The following is a 14,493-nucleotide window of genomic DNA, read 5'->3' as shown; positions in this document are numbered from 1 at the left end:
GCAGGGCAGCATCGAGCCCAGCAACATCCAGGATGCTCTTGGTGGACACCCGAGATGCTGGCAGAGACACTGCTCCCTGTGCCAGGCTTGGTTTGTCTCTCCGAGCCATGAAGATTGCCTGAAGCTGGGACATGGTACTTGGTGGAAGGTACTTTCCCTATAATCTCCCTTTGTACAGTCAAAGACAAGGTGTGCTGTGAATATGATACCATGGGGTGTATTGCCCTGTCCAGCCATCCTGCTCAGCTCACCCCCCCAGTGGGTACCAGCCAGGCAAACCAGCCGCTCAAAACACCCGTAGTTTAGCCAAAAATGGTATTTTTCAAGGTCTTCCATACTTCATTACCAACACAGGCAAGCCTGTACTGTACGCTGTACTGCTTCACTTCCCCCACCTGGGAAGAGGAAAACATTAAGAAATGGAAGGCACTAATTAAGAGGTACACATTTAAAAAAAAAAACAAACATCAGCCCATTTTGTTATACCTTGCTGACCTGAAGTTTCAAATCTCCTGGCTTCAAAAGGCAAAGACCAACCTCGATTAAAATTGCACAGATAGGCATTGATTTTGAAAAGCTTTATAGTGCTACACTGTGTTTAGATTGAATTGCCTTATTAATCTAGTTGTTATCAGTTTGACTGTATAGCCAGCTCCACAAAGTACCAACCTGCTTCCTAATCCTATTATTTACAAAATGCTCTTCTTTTGACTTCTGTTGGGATGTTTCCCACTGATAAGTTGCATCTATATGTGCTAATGCCATATTACTGGCTTATGTCATCCTTTCTCATTTTTGCTTTGAGATTTTCAAGCTGAATTCCCACTATCTAAGATATTATATAGGTCAAAACATTCTGTGCTCAGATGTAAAGTGACACTGATTCATATATCTGAGGATAAGAAAGAAAAATTGTCTTATGGTTCAGGTCCAAATTTTCTTGGTTGAGTAATTTCTGACAAATCAGGTATACAAAGACTTTTCTGTTCACCCTCTATGAATGGGCTGTTTAGGGTTTCTGCTTCCCTTTTCATCGTTTCCCACTTCTGAAATCATTCTCTTAATTGTTGCTAGGTATGGTTCGGTCTTGCTTCGAGCAATTTTGATACGTGAAATCAAAGCTGCTTTGACTGAACAAGTAGGTCACACAGCCTCTTTGGGCAAGCGGATCTCTAAGAGCAGGCTTTATGTGTCCACGCTCTCAGGCTTACAAATTCAAAAATGTGTTTTCCATGGATATTTTACGATGTCCACTGCTTCCCCGCAGCCTCTGTGGCAGAGAATACACTTGGGAAGCGGGTACAAGAAGCATGAACTAGCCAGAAATCTCAGCCGTACTGAATCACCCATTTAGCCACACTTGTGGGGCCCATTCCTGGTGGAATAAAAACCTCTGCTTCTTCCTGACCTTGGGCAACCCAAGTCCTCCTCTTCTCCCTCCTCCACATAAAAGAGAGATAATAACATCTCTGTAACCCCTTGGGGGATTGTTAAACAGAATTTATTCAGATGAATTCCTCAGAAAGAGAGTTCAGAGTGCCACAATTTTTATCTGCTGAGTTCAAATGATTAACACCTACTAATTAAGTTTTCACAACCTGCTTTTGTGTTAGGTGCATTTTATGATCTTTGTTTTACAGCTAGGATGGGGGGGGGTGTGAAGCGGCTTGGCCCATAACACCAAAAATGACAGTCCCACAGCCAGGACAGGAGCAGGCACTATGGGCTTACAGCAGACCTGTCCTCTTGAAAATGCTGCTCTTTACTTGCTGAGAGTGAGTACGACTCTTGCTGGGTGAAAGTGTAGGACACGTCACTCAGAGGACCACGGGAATTGATCTGAAAAGGTCTCACTCACCTGAAAAGCACATGTAGCTGTTGGTCTCCTGAAATGGCTGCAGGCTGTACCCATAAGGCAGCCCACATATATATATATAAAAAATTGCCAGCTATATTTACTTTGTTTATTAAAGGTTGGTCTGATGTTGTCCTCAAGACCAGAATTGCTATTGTCTAACTGAAGAGCACACAAGTGTGATGCCAGGCCTGGTCAGGGACCACCCTCCCAAAATCAGTGCCCTCCCAGCCCAGTGGCTGTCCCTGAGGCAGCCGGGTGGGGAGAGGATACAGAGCAGGACGCTCACAGACCCTCTACAGGATGCCGCTTCATGGCCAGATGGATCCAGTCACTGTAACTAAGAGTCTTGGGGAAAGGGAGATGCTGCCCAGCCACTGGAAATGAAATACAAACATATAGATTGCCCCCATCCTCCCAAACTTGATAGACTTGCTCCTGCTGATGCTCACAGTGATATATAATCCCATGTGCATTCACGGGCATAAGCCAGACCTTGCAGCGTCAGGAACTAGTTGGCACCTGCACGGCGCCTCGTTAGAGACGGGCTTGGATGCACTGACTGCCCTATTAAGTGAGTGAATTCATTTTGCTGACTAAGAGCAGTGCAGTCATGAAGCTAAGCCATGTGCTCCTTGAGTCCTCAAGGAACGGGCCGGATTTGCTCAGGCCAGTGCTGTGAAATGTGGATTGGGATACAGGTTTCAACGCTCCGTCCTCTCCCCTGACATTCAGGGACTGTGCTGAGACAGACAGAGCAGCGAATGCGACTCCAGGGCTTTGGGGGAAAATTGCTACATTTCTAAGTTGTCTACAAAAGGATAATAACTGGCTTCCAAGTGCCAACCTGCCCAGCCTGTCCCACAGGGTGGAGAAGCAAAGGTGTCCCAGGAGCCCAAACTAAGCAGGAACCAAGCCCAGAGCCTAGAAACTGGGATTACCCAGGGACCCTATCCTGGCTCTCCAGCTGCACATCGGTCTTGCTGAAAAAATGGGAGAAGGCCACGTTCATCAGGAACTCCCCTTGTGGGCTTCTCACTAGACACTCAAGTGGTTTCTGCGGTCAAAGCCCACGCATATCCGTAAAACGCTCTGCTATCACAGAAGAGACAAAATACAGAGAGGAAAGGCTTTGCTGCTGGTTCACCCCACATGTAAACCAACTTGCAGATTTAAAAAAAAAAAAAAAGCCAAAGCCAGGCAAGAAGTGATGGGTTCTGACATGCATTTTTGACCCTGGAGATCAGGTTCCTGAACACAACATGGTCGTTCCTCCTCATCCAGAAATACAGCTCTCGCAGGCTCATTTCTTGTCTCGCCTTCCTGCATCACATTTCATAACGCACCAGGAGGAGCCAGGACATCTGACACTTGCAGATCATTCCCCGTGACATTTCAGCAGTCGCTTTTGAGGCTTTCATCCCCGGATGGGGATGAGATGGCGATTAAGAGAAGCAGCGGCTGTTGGGTAGCCCCCGCGTACCCGCACTCTCCTGGCAAGCAAGGTTCCGGCCGTTTCCGTAGGGATTAATTTGGGAGACATTTCGAAAGCGTTTGTCTGCTAGGATGAAAGATCCTGCAATACAACTTGATGAGACGTTTGAAATTGCACTTCGATGTGTTTAAAATCTCACTTGTTCATATTGTCACAGCTTGGCAGCCTGAGTGTCAAAAACTTCCTAGATATCAGGTGCTATTTTTACTGCTCCAAGTTTCATTATTTTGAGTCATACGACGACACTTGGGAGTTTGCCCATATCATGGCTTTCAGGAAAATCACCTTGCCCAGCTGCAGCTCTGGTATACGAGCCGCGGGGGCAGTGCTTGTGCAGCCTGGCTGCCGGTGTAGCATCATCCAGCAAGCCAAGGAGACTCAGTGTAAAAGCACCAGCTGATGGCCTCGCTGTTGCTCACAGCACTTGCTACTACTCGCCACGCCAAACAGAGACCTAATGGTCTCATGCAAACCAGTCTTGCTAATTTGGTTGCTTCCTCCCATGCCCCAATCCTACCTCCATCACATCACCCATCCTGTGGGCTGCTTCCCAGGGACCACAACAACGTGAGAAGGTCGGAGGGCCTCAACATCCCTACCTGTCAGGCACTTACTCCATATCAGCTCCCATGTAAAAGAGAGCAGGGTCTGGCCTCGAGATTTCCGCCTGCTTGCAAATCACTGTGAGTAATCATTGCAAGCTTACGCTGAGGATGCAGGAATCAAGACACACGAGTTTGCAAAACAGAGACACCTATTGTTTAATAGGGAATAAGCCAATTAGGCTGACACACTTATGTGACAAAACCGGTGAAGAATCAGCAGGAACGGCACAGCTCCGACGACTAAAGGCCACGAGGCAACGGGAGGGACACCTGTGGCAGCTTGCCACCAGGACGCTGCTTGGGGATCGCTCTGCACTGAGGTAGCCAGAGCACCACAACCAAATCCCTGTCACTGCCTTGAGCCACCTGCTCTGAAGGGCCTGTAAGAGGCAGGAGGATGCTTGGAGCAGCCTGATGGTTACTGCTGCCCGCAAGGGAGCCGCAGTCCGGGACTTTCACGCTCTGCCCCCAAGCTACCATGCTCTTTCTCTGAGCCAGAAAAGTCTCTCTGGCACCTGTAGAGTGCCAGGTCTCACATCCACGTGCATTCACCATAACGTCCGCATGGCCTGACTTGATCACCCTGTGATGCTCTTGTTTTACCACTGCTCTAAAGACAAAATACTCATGTGCTTGCAGGGCTCAAATGTCATATGCTTCACCTCTCCCATCCTGCGTACCTGCAGGACCTTATTCCTTCCTTCATCTCAGGTCTTCCATTAGAAGTTTATGCCTGGCATCAGTTCTGTTTCTTTGGCTGTGTTAATGAAACAGCGAAGAACAAGACATTGAAGCAGGCAAAAAGGATGTAGTGAGGGGCTGCGGATTGGGGTGTGTGTGTGTTCATGTATTTAGCTTTCACCTTCTGGAAGGGAGAAGGAAAAATCCCAAGAGCCCAGCAAAGACCTAGAAAGGAGCTGAGACAAAAGCCTCACTGCTTAAAAAACATGTCTATGCTCTACATTTTTCCTGAGATAATTTTTTTAGCCAACAGAGCAGAGCTATCAGGGACTGCAAACAGCAGAGCATCAGTCTTGCAGCAGATCCTGTCACCCTGAGCATTCAAGTCCCAAAAGGCAGAAACCCCAGTGGCTCCTGCAGCATCTTGGATGCCACATATGTCGGGATATGGGAACGGTGCAATATGAAAAGATACCATGTCTGAAGGGCTGTGGGTCCTCGGGCTCATCCTCCCGCACCCATCTCTTCCCTGCTTTTCCCACTGCTCTGCGCAGCCCCTCGGCATACTCGAGGTCTCGTGTGGCTGCTTCTTCCACTGTTGATGCGGGTGCTGAGAACCTCTCCTGGGCAGTGACATCCTCCTGGGGTGGTTCTTCTGTACAAGCATCCTCAAAATAACATCGTATGCCTACACAAAGAGGGTTGGGAGCCCCTGGATGAGAGCTGCATGCCGCAACCAGCCACTGCCTGAGCTGTTCGCCCACCATCACAGGCATTCACCAGCAACCTTCCACCCCAGGACCTTCGCAGGGACTTAGTCCCCAGGTGCTAAATACTGAAAAGCCAATAGTGGTTTCAGAGCTTGGCCTCCTCTCTCCTCCCCTGGCTCAGAAAGCTACAGCGTGGAAATCCAGGTGGCAGCAAGAAGTTGTTTAATTACCAACTGAGCAGCTGCTGGTTGACAGTCGAGTGTGCTTCTGGGTGTATCAAAAGGTGCTGGAAATGCCTTATGACGATGCTTAACCTTCGCAGGGGAAACATGTCTCCAGTTGTAGCTGCTGGCTGAGAGTTGAATTATATTCCTGAGGATGCCAGCAAAGCCTGGGCTGGGGAGTGATGGGTTGCAGTGGAAGAACCATCCTTCGATTTCGAACTGCCAGATGCACGGGTGATACCTGGAGCCCACTGCCATGCTGTTTGACTGAGGGAGGCCGAGAGAGTACTTCAAAACTGTGTCATGACTGTGACAATATGAGCTTTTAAAAGCAGGCCTGCCCGTGGAGAGCGCTGGACAGGGTGGGACGGCATGCTCGGCACGCAGATGGCCAGAGTGGGTTTTTTTTGTGTTTGTGATATTCCCAGTGGATTTCTGTATGAAATAACACAGGCTTTATTTGCAGTAGCAGTAAGAAAGAGTCCAGTGCTTAAATTTGGTAAGACCTGACCCTGTGCATGAGCAGCCAGCTCAGTGAATCAAACACTCTGCAAACAAGGAACCTCAGAAGGGTCAACAGCGAGGCCAGCAGAGTTAGCGGGATCAGGGCGACGAAGCTGCTTGCTGCCTGGCAAAGGGGAGCGTCCCTAAAGCTGACAGCATTTCTGCCTTGTAGTGTCACCCCCGAGAGCGACGATCATCCCTGGGCTGGTGCAGGGACCCCTCCTAACAGGGTTACCTGATAGCAGGGCATGGCATTTGTGCTGCAGCATCACTCGCTGCTTCAGGAGGACCATTTTGGACCCACCACCCCCACACCGAGCTTCTTTACCATGTGCTGCCCTCCCAGCTCATCCTCCTTCCTGCTCCCAGCCTGCCCCCTCACCCCACACCATTGCCAGTACCCTGGCGGGTTTTGGCAGCTCCGTGCCCGATTCCCTGGATCAGCCCTTTTGCTTCCTGATCAGAGCCAGCGCTGCTGCTGTTGATGAGGATGCATCTCCCAAGGCCACCAGCACCATCAATGCTCCTGCTCAGCCAAGACAAGTTGTTTAGATTTACAGTGGGAACATAAAGAAAAAGGAGCTGCAAAGATGCACTTTTTTTTTTCCCTTTTGCATTGCAAGGGGCAGAGCTGCTGACACCAGCCTGCTCTGCCGTGGTGTTTGCTGAAGGACAGCTGGAACTCTACTCCCACAGTGAATTTACTGTGTCAGGGAACTCCCTTGTTTCCAGAGGCAACTGGGGATGGAAAACAGAGAAATGGCAAAATAATTATTGTCTAATATTGTAGTTTGGGCTTATTTCTTGCTGCTGAGGATGAGCCAGACCCAGGGAAAACAAATGATGGAGGCAATTAGAGGAAGTCTGTCTTTGGAACGACGGGGTTTTATAGCAACCATGCCTGTAGATGTATTTAAATACCGCTGGTCTCAGGAATGAAAAAACAAAATACCTGTAGCCTAAAAGCCCATGGAAAGATAAGGGAGCTCCCGTTAAATGCTTTGCTGGAAGATCAAAAGCACATCTGGCATGCAAGTAGGCGCTGATGAACAGATGTCCAAGCAGAATAACCACAGTTGCTGCAGAGAATACAAGAAAACACCCTGACCCCTTTCTCCATGTCCGGGAGAGGCCAGGAGGGCTCCCGGCGGCAGCGGGATCTGCTGTGTCACTGCTGGCTGCGGTCCCAGGGCTTCGCTCTCTGCCCACGAGTACGGCAGTAGCACGGAGGAGCGGGCACCGTACTGCTGACGGCTGAATCACTTAACCTCACCGTTAGCTGCTCAACAAGCCTTCGCTAAATGAACCAACATTTGCAACTCCTTGTTCTCTGCAGGGAGAAAAAGGTTTCCTTTGCTTTCCAGGCGGGAATGGTGCATTTGCGGCATTAGAGGTGGGAAACAAAAAGCCCACCTGGGCAACAGGGAAACCTGGAGCACTTGTCGGAACTGCTTTGCTCTCTTCAATGGTCTGGGTGGGACTGGCCGTGGCTTTTGCAACTCTGCGCCCAAGAAGCGCTGGCTGATGAAGTGCATCCTCCTCCCACAGCTATTGCCCTCCTCACTGGCAAGCTCAGCTGGGGTCTTGCAAGCTGCTGACAATCAGGACTATACTGAAGAGTAACTTCTCACCAGCTGTACTGGAAAGTCCTTAGAGGGACTGGTTACGTTCATGGCACTGGGTTTTCTTTTTGTTCCACTGGGTTGCTCAGGGGTCTGCTAGTGCTTTCCACCCTGCTGCTCCCAGCCCTCCTGCTGGACACTGTTTCCCTGCAGGTACCACTGCTCCTGCCACTCCCTCAGAGCTCAAGGAAACAAGCTATGGAGATTCATCTCCTTCAGCTTGCTCTAGGCAGGAGCACAGGGGCTTTGGATATCTTTGTGGCAGCCACCCCTGCCCCTGCAGGGCAGCAGGAGATGAAGGAGTGCTTTGCAGGGAAGCAAGGGAGCTCTGCTGCCAACCTGAAATTGGCTGCTTGAGCTCAAGTTATCATCAGAAGCGTTGCAATCAAAGCCTACATCGAGTATCTTCTTACTCAAATCAGTGCTCCAACACTGCTTTTATTTTCCAGCCCGATGTGTCATGGGGCTTTTGTTAGAGCCCTGCCAAACCCAATGAGTACAAAGGTCTCTTAGCTGGCTTCATTTACACGAACAGTTACAGGGTGCCTGCGGGCTTCAGTCCTGCAGGGAGGTATTACTCCTCTGGACCAACCTGGATAATTGTTGGATCGTGTGCACCTGCTGTGTGAGTGCACAAAAGTGTACGTTGGTAGAATATAGCACTTTTTTTCAACAAAACTTTCTAGTCTTAGAATGACTCTGGGTCAGGCACAGTAAATCACAGCCTAAAAGACCTAAGCAGGATATTTATACTCCATGGACCAACCTTGACAAGAAGCGTTACGACTACAGCACACTACAGACCACTCAGAGCAAGCACATCAGCCACCATAAAGGACACAAAAATCTCTTTGTGGCATTCGTGAGCCTTTGAAAGGCAGGCATTACAAAAGGGCACACGAGGAAAAAGTGGCAATTTACTGACAAGCTTCCAGGCAGGCCAGCAATATTAGATACTCCAATTCATCGCTTAAAGAGAGCAGAATATAATTCCTCTTGATATCAGGACGGAAAGGCATGTGGTCCGGACCAGCAGAGAAAAGGTTGACTCATATTAAGTCCAACCCATTACCAAGTGTCAAGTGCTCCCTAAGATGGCTCACATGCTAATTTGAGAAGTCACCTGGTGGCAGCAGGTCACCAGCTCCCTCTACAGACAATCAGGACACAGACGGACCCCTGCAGAACTGCTACAGCAGATGCATAATAACAAAGAGTCCCTTTAAACTGCCACCAAGGAACAGAATTTTCCTCCTCATCACCGGCAATAATTATTCCACTTGACGCCGAGTCCTTTGTCTTCCTCCGCAGCGAGAGGTCTGGCCCGCTCCCCTATCCTGGGGTGGATGAAGAAATGGCTGCGATTGCATTAGTGTTCCCCAAGACAGACGTGAATGTGTCTTTTGTTTCCTTCCAGGGAAACAAAGAGCTGGAGCAGGAGTGATGGAGGGAAACGTAGGCGCCACCGGGCTGCAGAAAAAGTTCAGCAGCCCGGAACCAGGTGGCTGTTCGGAAACAAAGTGCCAAGACCGTTCGCAAAGGCAATACTTCACCCCGGCAGCACACGCCGGCGAGCGCGAGGAGCGAGCCAAGGCGAGCGGGAGGAGCGTGCCTGCCCATCCGCTGACATCCCGCAGCACCGCCAAGCACGCAACGCAAGCGATGCGTGTATATATAACGACAGGGAAGTAGAAGGATGAAAACCCACGCGCAGGGGTGGCTGCAGGGCAGGAGGAACAGGCTAACAAGAGCGACACAGCGTCGGGAGCAAGAAACTGCTGAATTTTCATCCTTGCCCTGACATCTCTTTGTTTCAGTATCTCTTGTCTGCAGGAGGTGGTATAAGAATATCTGGAGGTGCAAGACAGGACTGCTTAAGAAGCGAACATCTTTCTCAGAAGCCCCTGGCAGGCAGAGCAGCTCCAGCCGCCCTCGGCTCCCACCTCCCTTCACCTGCAATGCTGGAACTTATTGTCCGGGGAAACGGCATTATTTTTTTGTGTGTGTGTCCTTTGCCAGTACTATTATATTCTTACTTTGTACCTAATGAACGTTTTGTTCTTTCTTTCTGCTATTTCTCAGTATTTGTAGGTGAGAAAAATATGCTCCCCCCTGCTCCTACCCATATGAGGCATATTCTTCTAAAGACAATCCAAATCACAGGCAGGGGGCAGGGTATGTGTAAAAGTGGGCAAGCTGTTCACTCCTCATGATAATTAGAGAGTGTTTCGATGCCAAGGAAAAAGAAGAAAAGAGTTGCACCTGCCTGCATTTCCCAGCCCCCCTCAGTGCCGTGAGCCTGCCAGGGGACACCTGGCCAGGGGATACCTGGCCGCCTCTTCACTTTCCTTAATGTTTGGGCTGCACTGACCAAAGCAAAGGTGGTCTGAGGGGGGGTGGAGGAGGATGCTGAGCCACACAATCCATCAGCCAAATATTCCTGACCCGGGGAAGAGCTGCACAAATATCTGGGACCTCCCAAACCTCTCATGGAGAGTTGTTCCATCCTGGACAGACAGAGAGCTCCTGGAAAACTTTGGAAAGGTCTCTTTCTGTACACTGGTGCGCACTTCTGTGGTCACACACTCCCCTTTACCTACAGGACCTGTTTGCAACAGACGCTGCTATCATGTAGCCCTGAAAGTTGAAAATCCTTTATCATCCTCTAAACCGCTGCACATCAGGCACTCAGCTTTTCCACACCTCCCCAGCAATATACTTCGGCCAGGTCAGAGCATCGTGTTGACCATCCCTGGTACCATGGCAGCACACAGGGATGAAGTGCTTTTACTGCCAGGCTCACGCGCTAAGAGCTCAGGGTGTAAGATGAACAGCGTTCGGCCCCTTGCTGTGTTTGGGATGAAGGAGCTCATCAAACCCAACCACCTTGGAGATGCAATGGGGAAAATAAGACGGCGGGAGAGGGCAAAGCAAGAGAAAGGGTCAGTTTGCCCTGCTTCATGATTGCTTCTTAATACAGCAGGGTCTCACCTTTGTTCTGTGCGTCCCTGTACCAGAAGCACAGCTGTGGGAACTTACCTATGAAAAAACGCTCTGGGACTAACGCATATCAGAGGGCACCAGACAGCAGGACCCATCCTTTGCTCCCTAGGGCGACGGGTGCTTCTCGCCTTTGCTAGTTACCTTGTGCACTATTATTTCTGAAATGCTGTATGAAACAAGCTGCTTGCTGTTCCTGCAGAACTCATCTGACCCTGCTGCCGTCTCTGCCGCTGCACTGCTTGGCAGCACTTCCTTGGAGAAACTACAGCAACAAACTCAGGTGCCAGGTCTTGGAGATAAGCAGCCAGCAAACATCCAATTTCCATACAATGTACACAAAAGAGAGGAGAAAAAAAAAACCTAAACATTGGGAATCCCTAATGAATCAGGGCAAAAAACAGGACAAGTAAGTAACCAAACAGAATAGATTTTCAATAAGGGCACAGCAAGTTCTAGCGGACAGATCTAGCAGATAGACGAGGAGAGAGAAGAAAGAATAGAAGCCAGAAAAGAAGATGGGAGTAAAGCAAAGGGGTCGGAGCAGCCTGTCCAATGGAAAGGATGCTTCAGAAGCTTTTCATTTCCTTTATTATTATATAGATAGTGCCAGCTCATTGCAGAGCAACAATTCACCTAACCTGGTAACCTAGAGTCCGGTGCTGGATGTTTCTGGACAAGGCTACTGACCGTTAAGCACTTCTTGCCCATGGCACATGATATAACATAACAATGAAGCAATGACAAACACCACTGCATTTCATTTATAATTTCGGCCCCAAGTGCCAGGTATTTGTTTTGATCCAACGGAGTAGGCAACGCCACCTGGTCCCAGACAGAAACACCTTGTGCCATTTGGGCACTACGAGTGCATCCCATGTTACTAGAATTATTTGATTTGTTTTCCCACATTGGTATAGTGAATTCCTCAAGTTAATGCAAACCCTCCTCTCTGCATTTGTTTCGCTCATCCCCTAAGTTTCCAAGCAGGGTTTTGAGGTTCTTCCAAGACCTCAAAACCCAAGAGATGGCCTTTATGGGGTGGGCATGGTGTTGCTCCTCTCCTCAGACTTAGGGGCTGCTTTAGCCCCTGCTTTGCAGGGCACCTGCAGGTAAGCACCCACCGTGGAGGTGACCAGGAAAGGGTGATCATGAAGCCCCTGAAACAGCCCATGGGGACAGATAAGCGGGTTGAGCTCTCCCACCCTGCTCCATCACTCCCACTGCACCGATTGCTGCTCAATCTCTTCCACCCTATGGACTGGTCCTTGCTCCAGCACCCTGCAGACTGCTGCCTTATCCATCACCCCCACAGCTGGAGCCCTCTCTGCCATGCCCCTCCAGACCAGCACCCAAGCTCCCTGAGCTGCAACTTGCCCCACCATCGCCAACCAGCAAACTGCCTGCACCAATATCCCACTCAGGGACCTGCTCCATCAGTCCATCAACACCTGAGCACTGTCCGCACCCAAACCCCTCTCTCCAGACCTGTATCTGCTCCAACATCTCTCATCAGACTGGTGCCCGCTCCAGCATCCCTACTCGGACCTCTAACTGCTCCCGCATCTCCACCCGGACCTCTAGCTGCTCCCGCACCCCTACCCGGACTGGTACCCGCTCCCGCGTCCCTACCCGGACCTCTGCCTGCTCCAGCATCCCTACCCGGACCTGTACCCGCTCCCGGAACTCCACCCGGACCTCTGCCTGCTCCAGCACCCCTACCCGGACTGGTACCCGCTCCAGCATCACTACCCGAACGTCTAGCTGCTCCAGCATCCCTACCCGGACGGGCACCTCAATGTCTCCAACGGGACCAGTGCCCGCTCCAGCATCCCCACCCGGAGCGGTACCTCAGCATCTCTCCCGGGAGCGGTACCCGCTCCCGCAGCCCTGCCCGGACCGGCGTGGCCGCCCCCGGCCCCGCGCCCCGTCCTGCCCGTCCGTCCCGCCGCCGGCTCCCGGAGCGAGCTCCCTTCCCACTTCGGCGCGGCAAGAAACCGGGAGAGCCGGAGACAAAGAAACTGTCCGGCGCCCCCCCCGCCGCCGCCGCCGCCTGCAGCACCCCTCTCCTCCGCGCCGGGGACGGGGGGATTTACCCGCTCTCCTCCTCCTCCTCGATCTCGGAGATATCGGCGAAGATGAGGAAGCCGACAAGCAGCGTGAGCAACGCCAGCGTCCAGCCCCGGCACGGCAGCGGCATGGCTCCGGGGCTGGGCCGGGCTCGGCTGGGCTGGGCCGGGCCGGGCCGCTCCGCGGGGTGCGGAGCGCGGCGCCGCGTCCCGCCGCCTCCCGCCTCGCCGCCGCCCGGCGGGGCCGCTCCGCCCCTCGGCGCCCGCGGAGCGCCCGTCCCGCCCCGCCCGGTGCGGGGAGGGGAGCGCGGGGAGGGGAGTGGGCGCACGGGGCGGGCTCTGCCCCCGCCGCCCCCCCGCCGCCAAAGTTTGCGGCGCGTCCCCGCGGCGGGCAGCGGCCGCCCCCCCCCTCCGGGGGTGCGGGGGGGCACGGACGGACACACGGACGCCCGCCGCCTCCCCGGTGCCCCCCGCGAGCGGGCTTGGCTTTTTGTTGTCGCTTCCCCTGCGCGGGCGTGGCGCGTCCCCTCCCCTCCCCGCACCGGCGCGGTGTGACAGGGGCAGTCCTGGCCGGGGGGAGCCGGGCCCGGCGGGTGGTTCCTCCCCGAAAAAGGACAAAAACTGCGATAAATTAAGACAAAGCTAACTCCTCTCTGCGATGGCGGTGCCTTGTCCTCCCTTGCAAGGTGCGTGCAATAAAGCAGATCTTTGGGGATGAAAAGCACTTTGTAAACAAAGAGGTTGAATAACTCATCGCACCTATCTCTATTACTGTTAATACCCATTTTGGTAACAATAATTCTTTACGTTACCGTAAATATTGGCCCTCATAACCACACACCGCGGTCCTGCCATGACTCTTCCAATCTCGCTGGAGTTGGAACAGGCAGAATTTGTTAAGCGGAAACTGCTCGAGGGGCTCCGCTTCCGAGGCGCTCGGACCCGTCCCCACCACCCTCGCAGCCCCTGCAAGCAACCTCCGGCGGCCTACGGGCTTGGCCTCAGATTTTGTTATGGAGAGAAAAGGCTGCAGTTTCTATCCAGAAAGGGAGATGAAAGTGTATGGAAGTTGGGAGCTGGAAAACAGGACTGGCTGGACCAAAGAACGGCCAAAAAAAAGACCAAGAGGTCCTTTCCCTGCATCACCGTTAGCTGTTAGTCCAGCGCCAGCCCTGGAGAGGAGAGGCCGGCTGTGCCAGGGGTTAGGCCAGGCCAGCCTGGCAGGGTGTCTCCAAATCCAAGCGTAAGTCTTTTGGACCAGAAACTTGCTGAAAATCAGAATATCTGGTGATATATGCACCGCTGAGCTGGAGAGGGGGACGCAGTGGATTTATAATGCAGCAGATAGAAGAAGCACAGATGTGTTGAGAGAGAGAGATACTAATTGCTTACATATTTAAAACAGCATCTTTAGTCTGAATGGGAGGCACCATTAAGCAAAACAGAGCTATTAACTGGGGCCACTTGGAAAGCTGCCATTTTCCCTTCTGCGCACGGCTTTTTGCATCGATACAAAAGTACGTTGCTCAGGGCGTGGTACGCTGTCAATGTTGTGTGATTCCTACGGGGGATGCGAGGGGCTTTGTGCCGGGGTAAGCGTGTCCGTACGTACGGGGATGCGTAGCACCGGTATTGTGCGGGGAAGGCATACTCAGCAGAAGACTTTTCTCTTTATCTGGATTAAATGGTGGAAGGAGGCCGTTATGGCCGATGTGCTTTCCTCGGGAT

At 51.9% G+C, this 14,493-nt stretch overlaps 1 protein-coding gene across 3 annotated transcripts in view; it reads right to left on the bottom strand.

The window, feature by feature from the left end:
• ST8SIA2 (ST8 alpha-N-acetyl-neuraminide alpha-2,8-sialyltransferase 2) overlaps window positions 1-13,268 on the bottom strand; it is a 31,803-nt gene extending 18,535 nt beyond the window's left edge. For 2 of the 3 annotated variants that reach the window (XM_075100618.1, XM_075100620.1), the window contains exon 1: window positions 12,793-13,265. In XM_075100618.1, coding sequence (XP_074956719.1) covers window positions 12,793-12,896 — 104 coding nt within the window. In that variant the 5' untranslated portion in view covers window positions 12,897-13,265. Of the gene's footprint in view, window positions 1-12,792 lie in introns of all 3 variants that reach the window. The other variant, XM_075100621.1, reaches the window with a different exon arrangement.
• Window positions 13,269-14,493: the final 1,225 nt, after the last annotated feature.

Source organism: Phalacrocorax aristotelis, chromosome 7 (genome assembly GCF_949628215.1).
Source record: "Phalacrocorax aristotelis chromosome 7, bGulAri2.1, whole genome shotgun sequence".
In the NCBI taxonomy this organism is placed as follows: Eukaryota; Metazoa; Chordata; class Aves; order Suliformes; family Phalacrocoracidae; genus Phalacrocorax; species Phalacrocorax aristotelis.
This window is presented reverse-complemented; position numbering and strand designations above follow the sequence as displayed.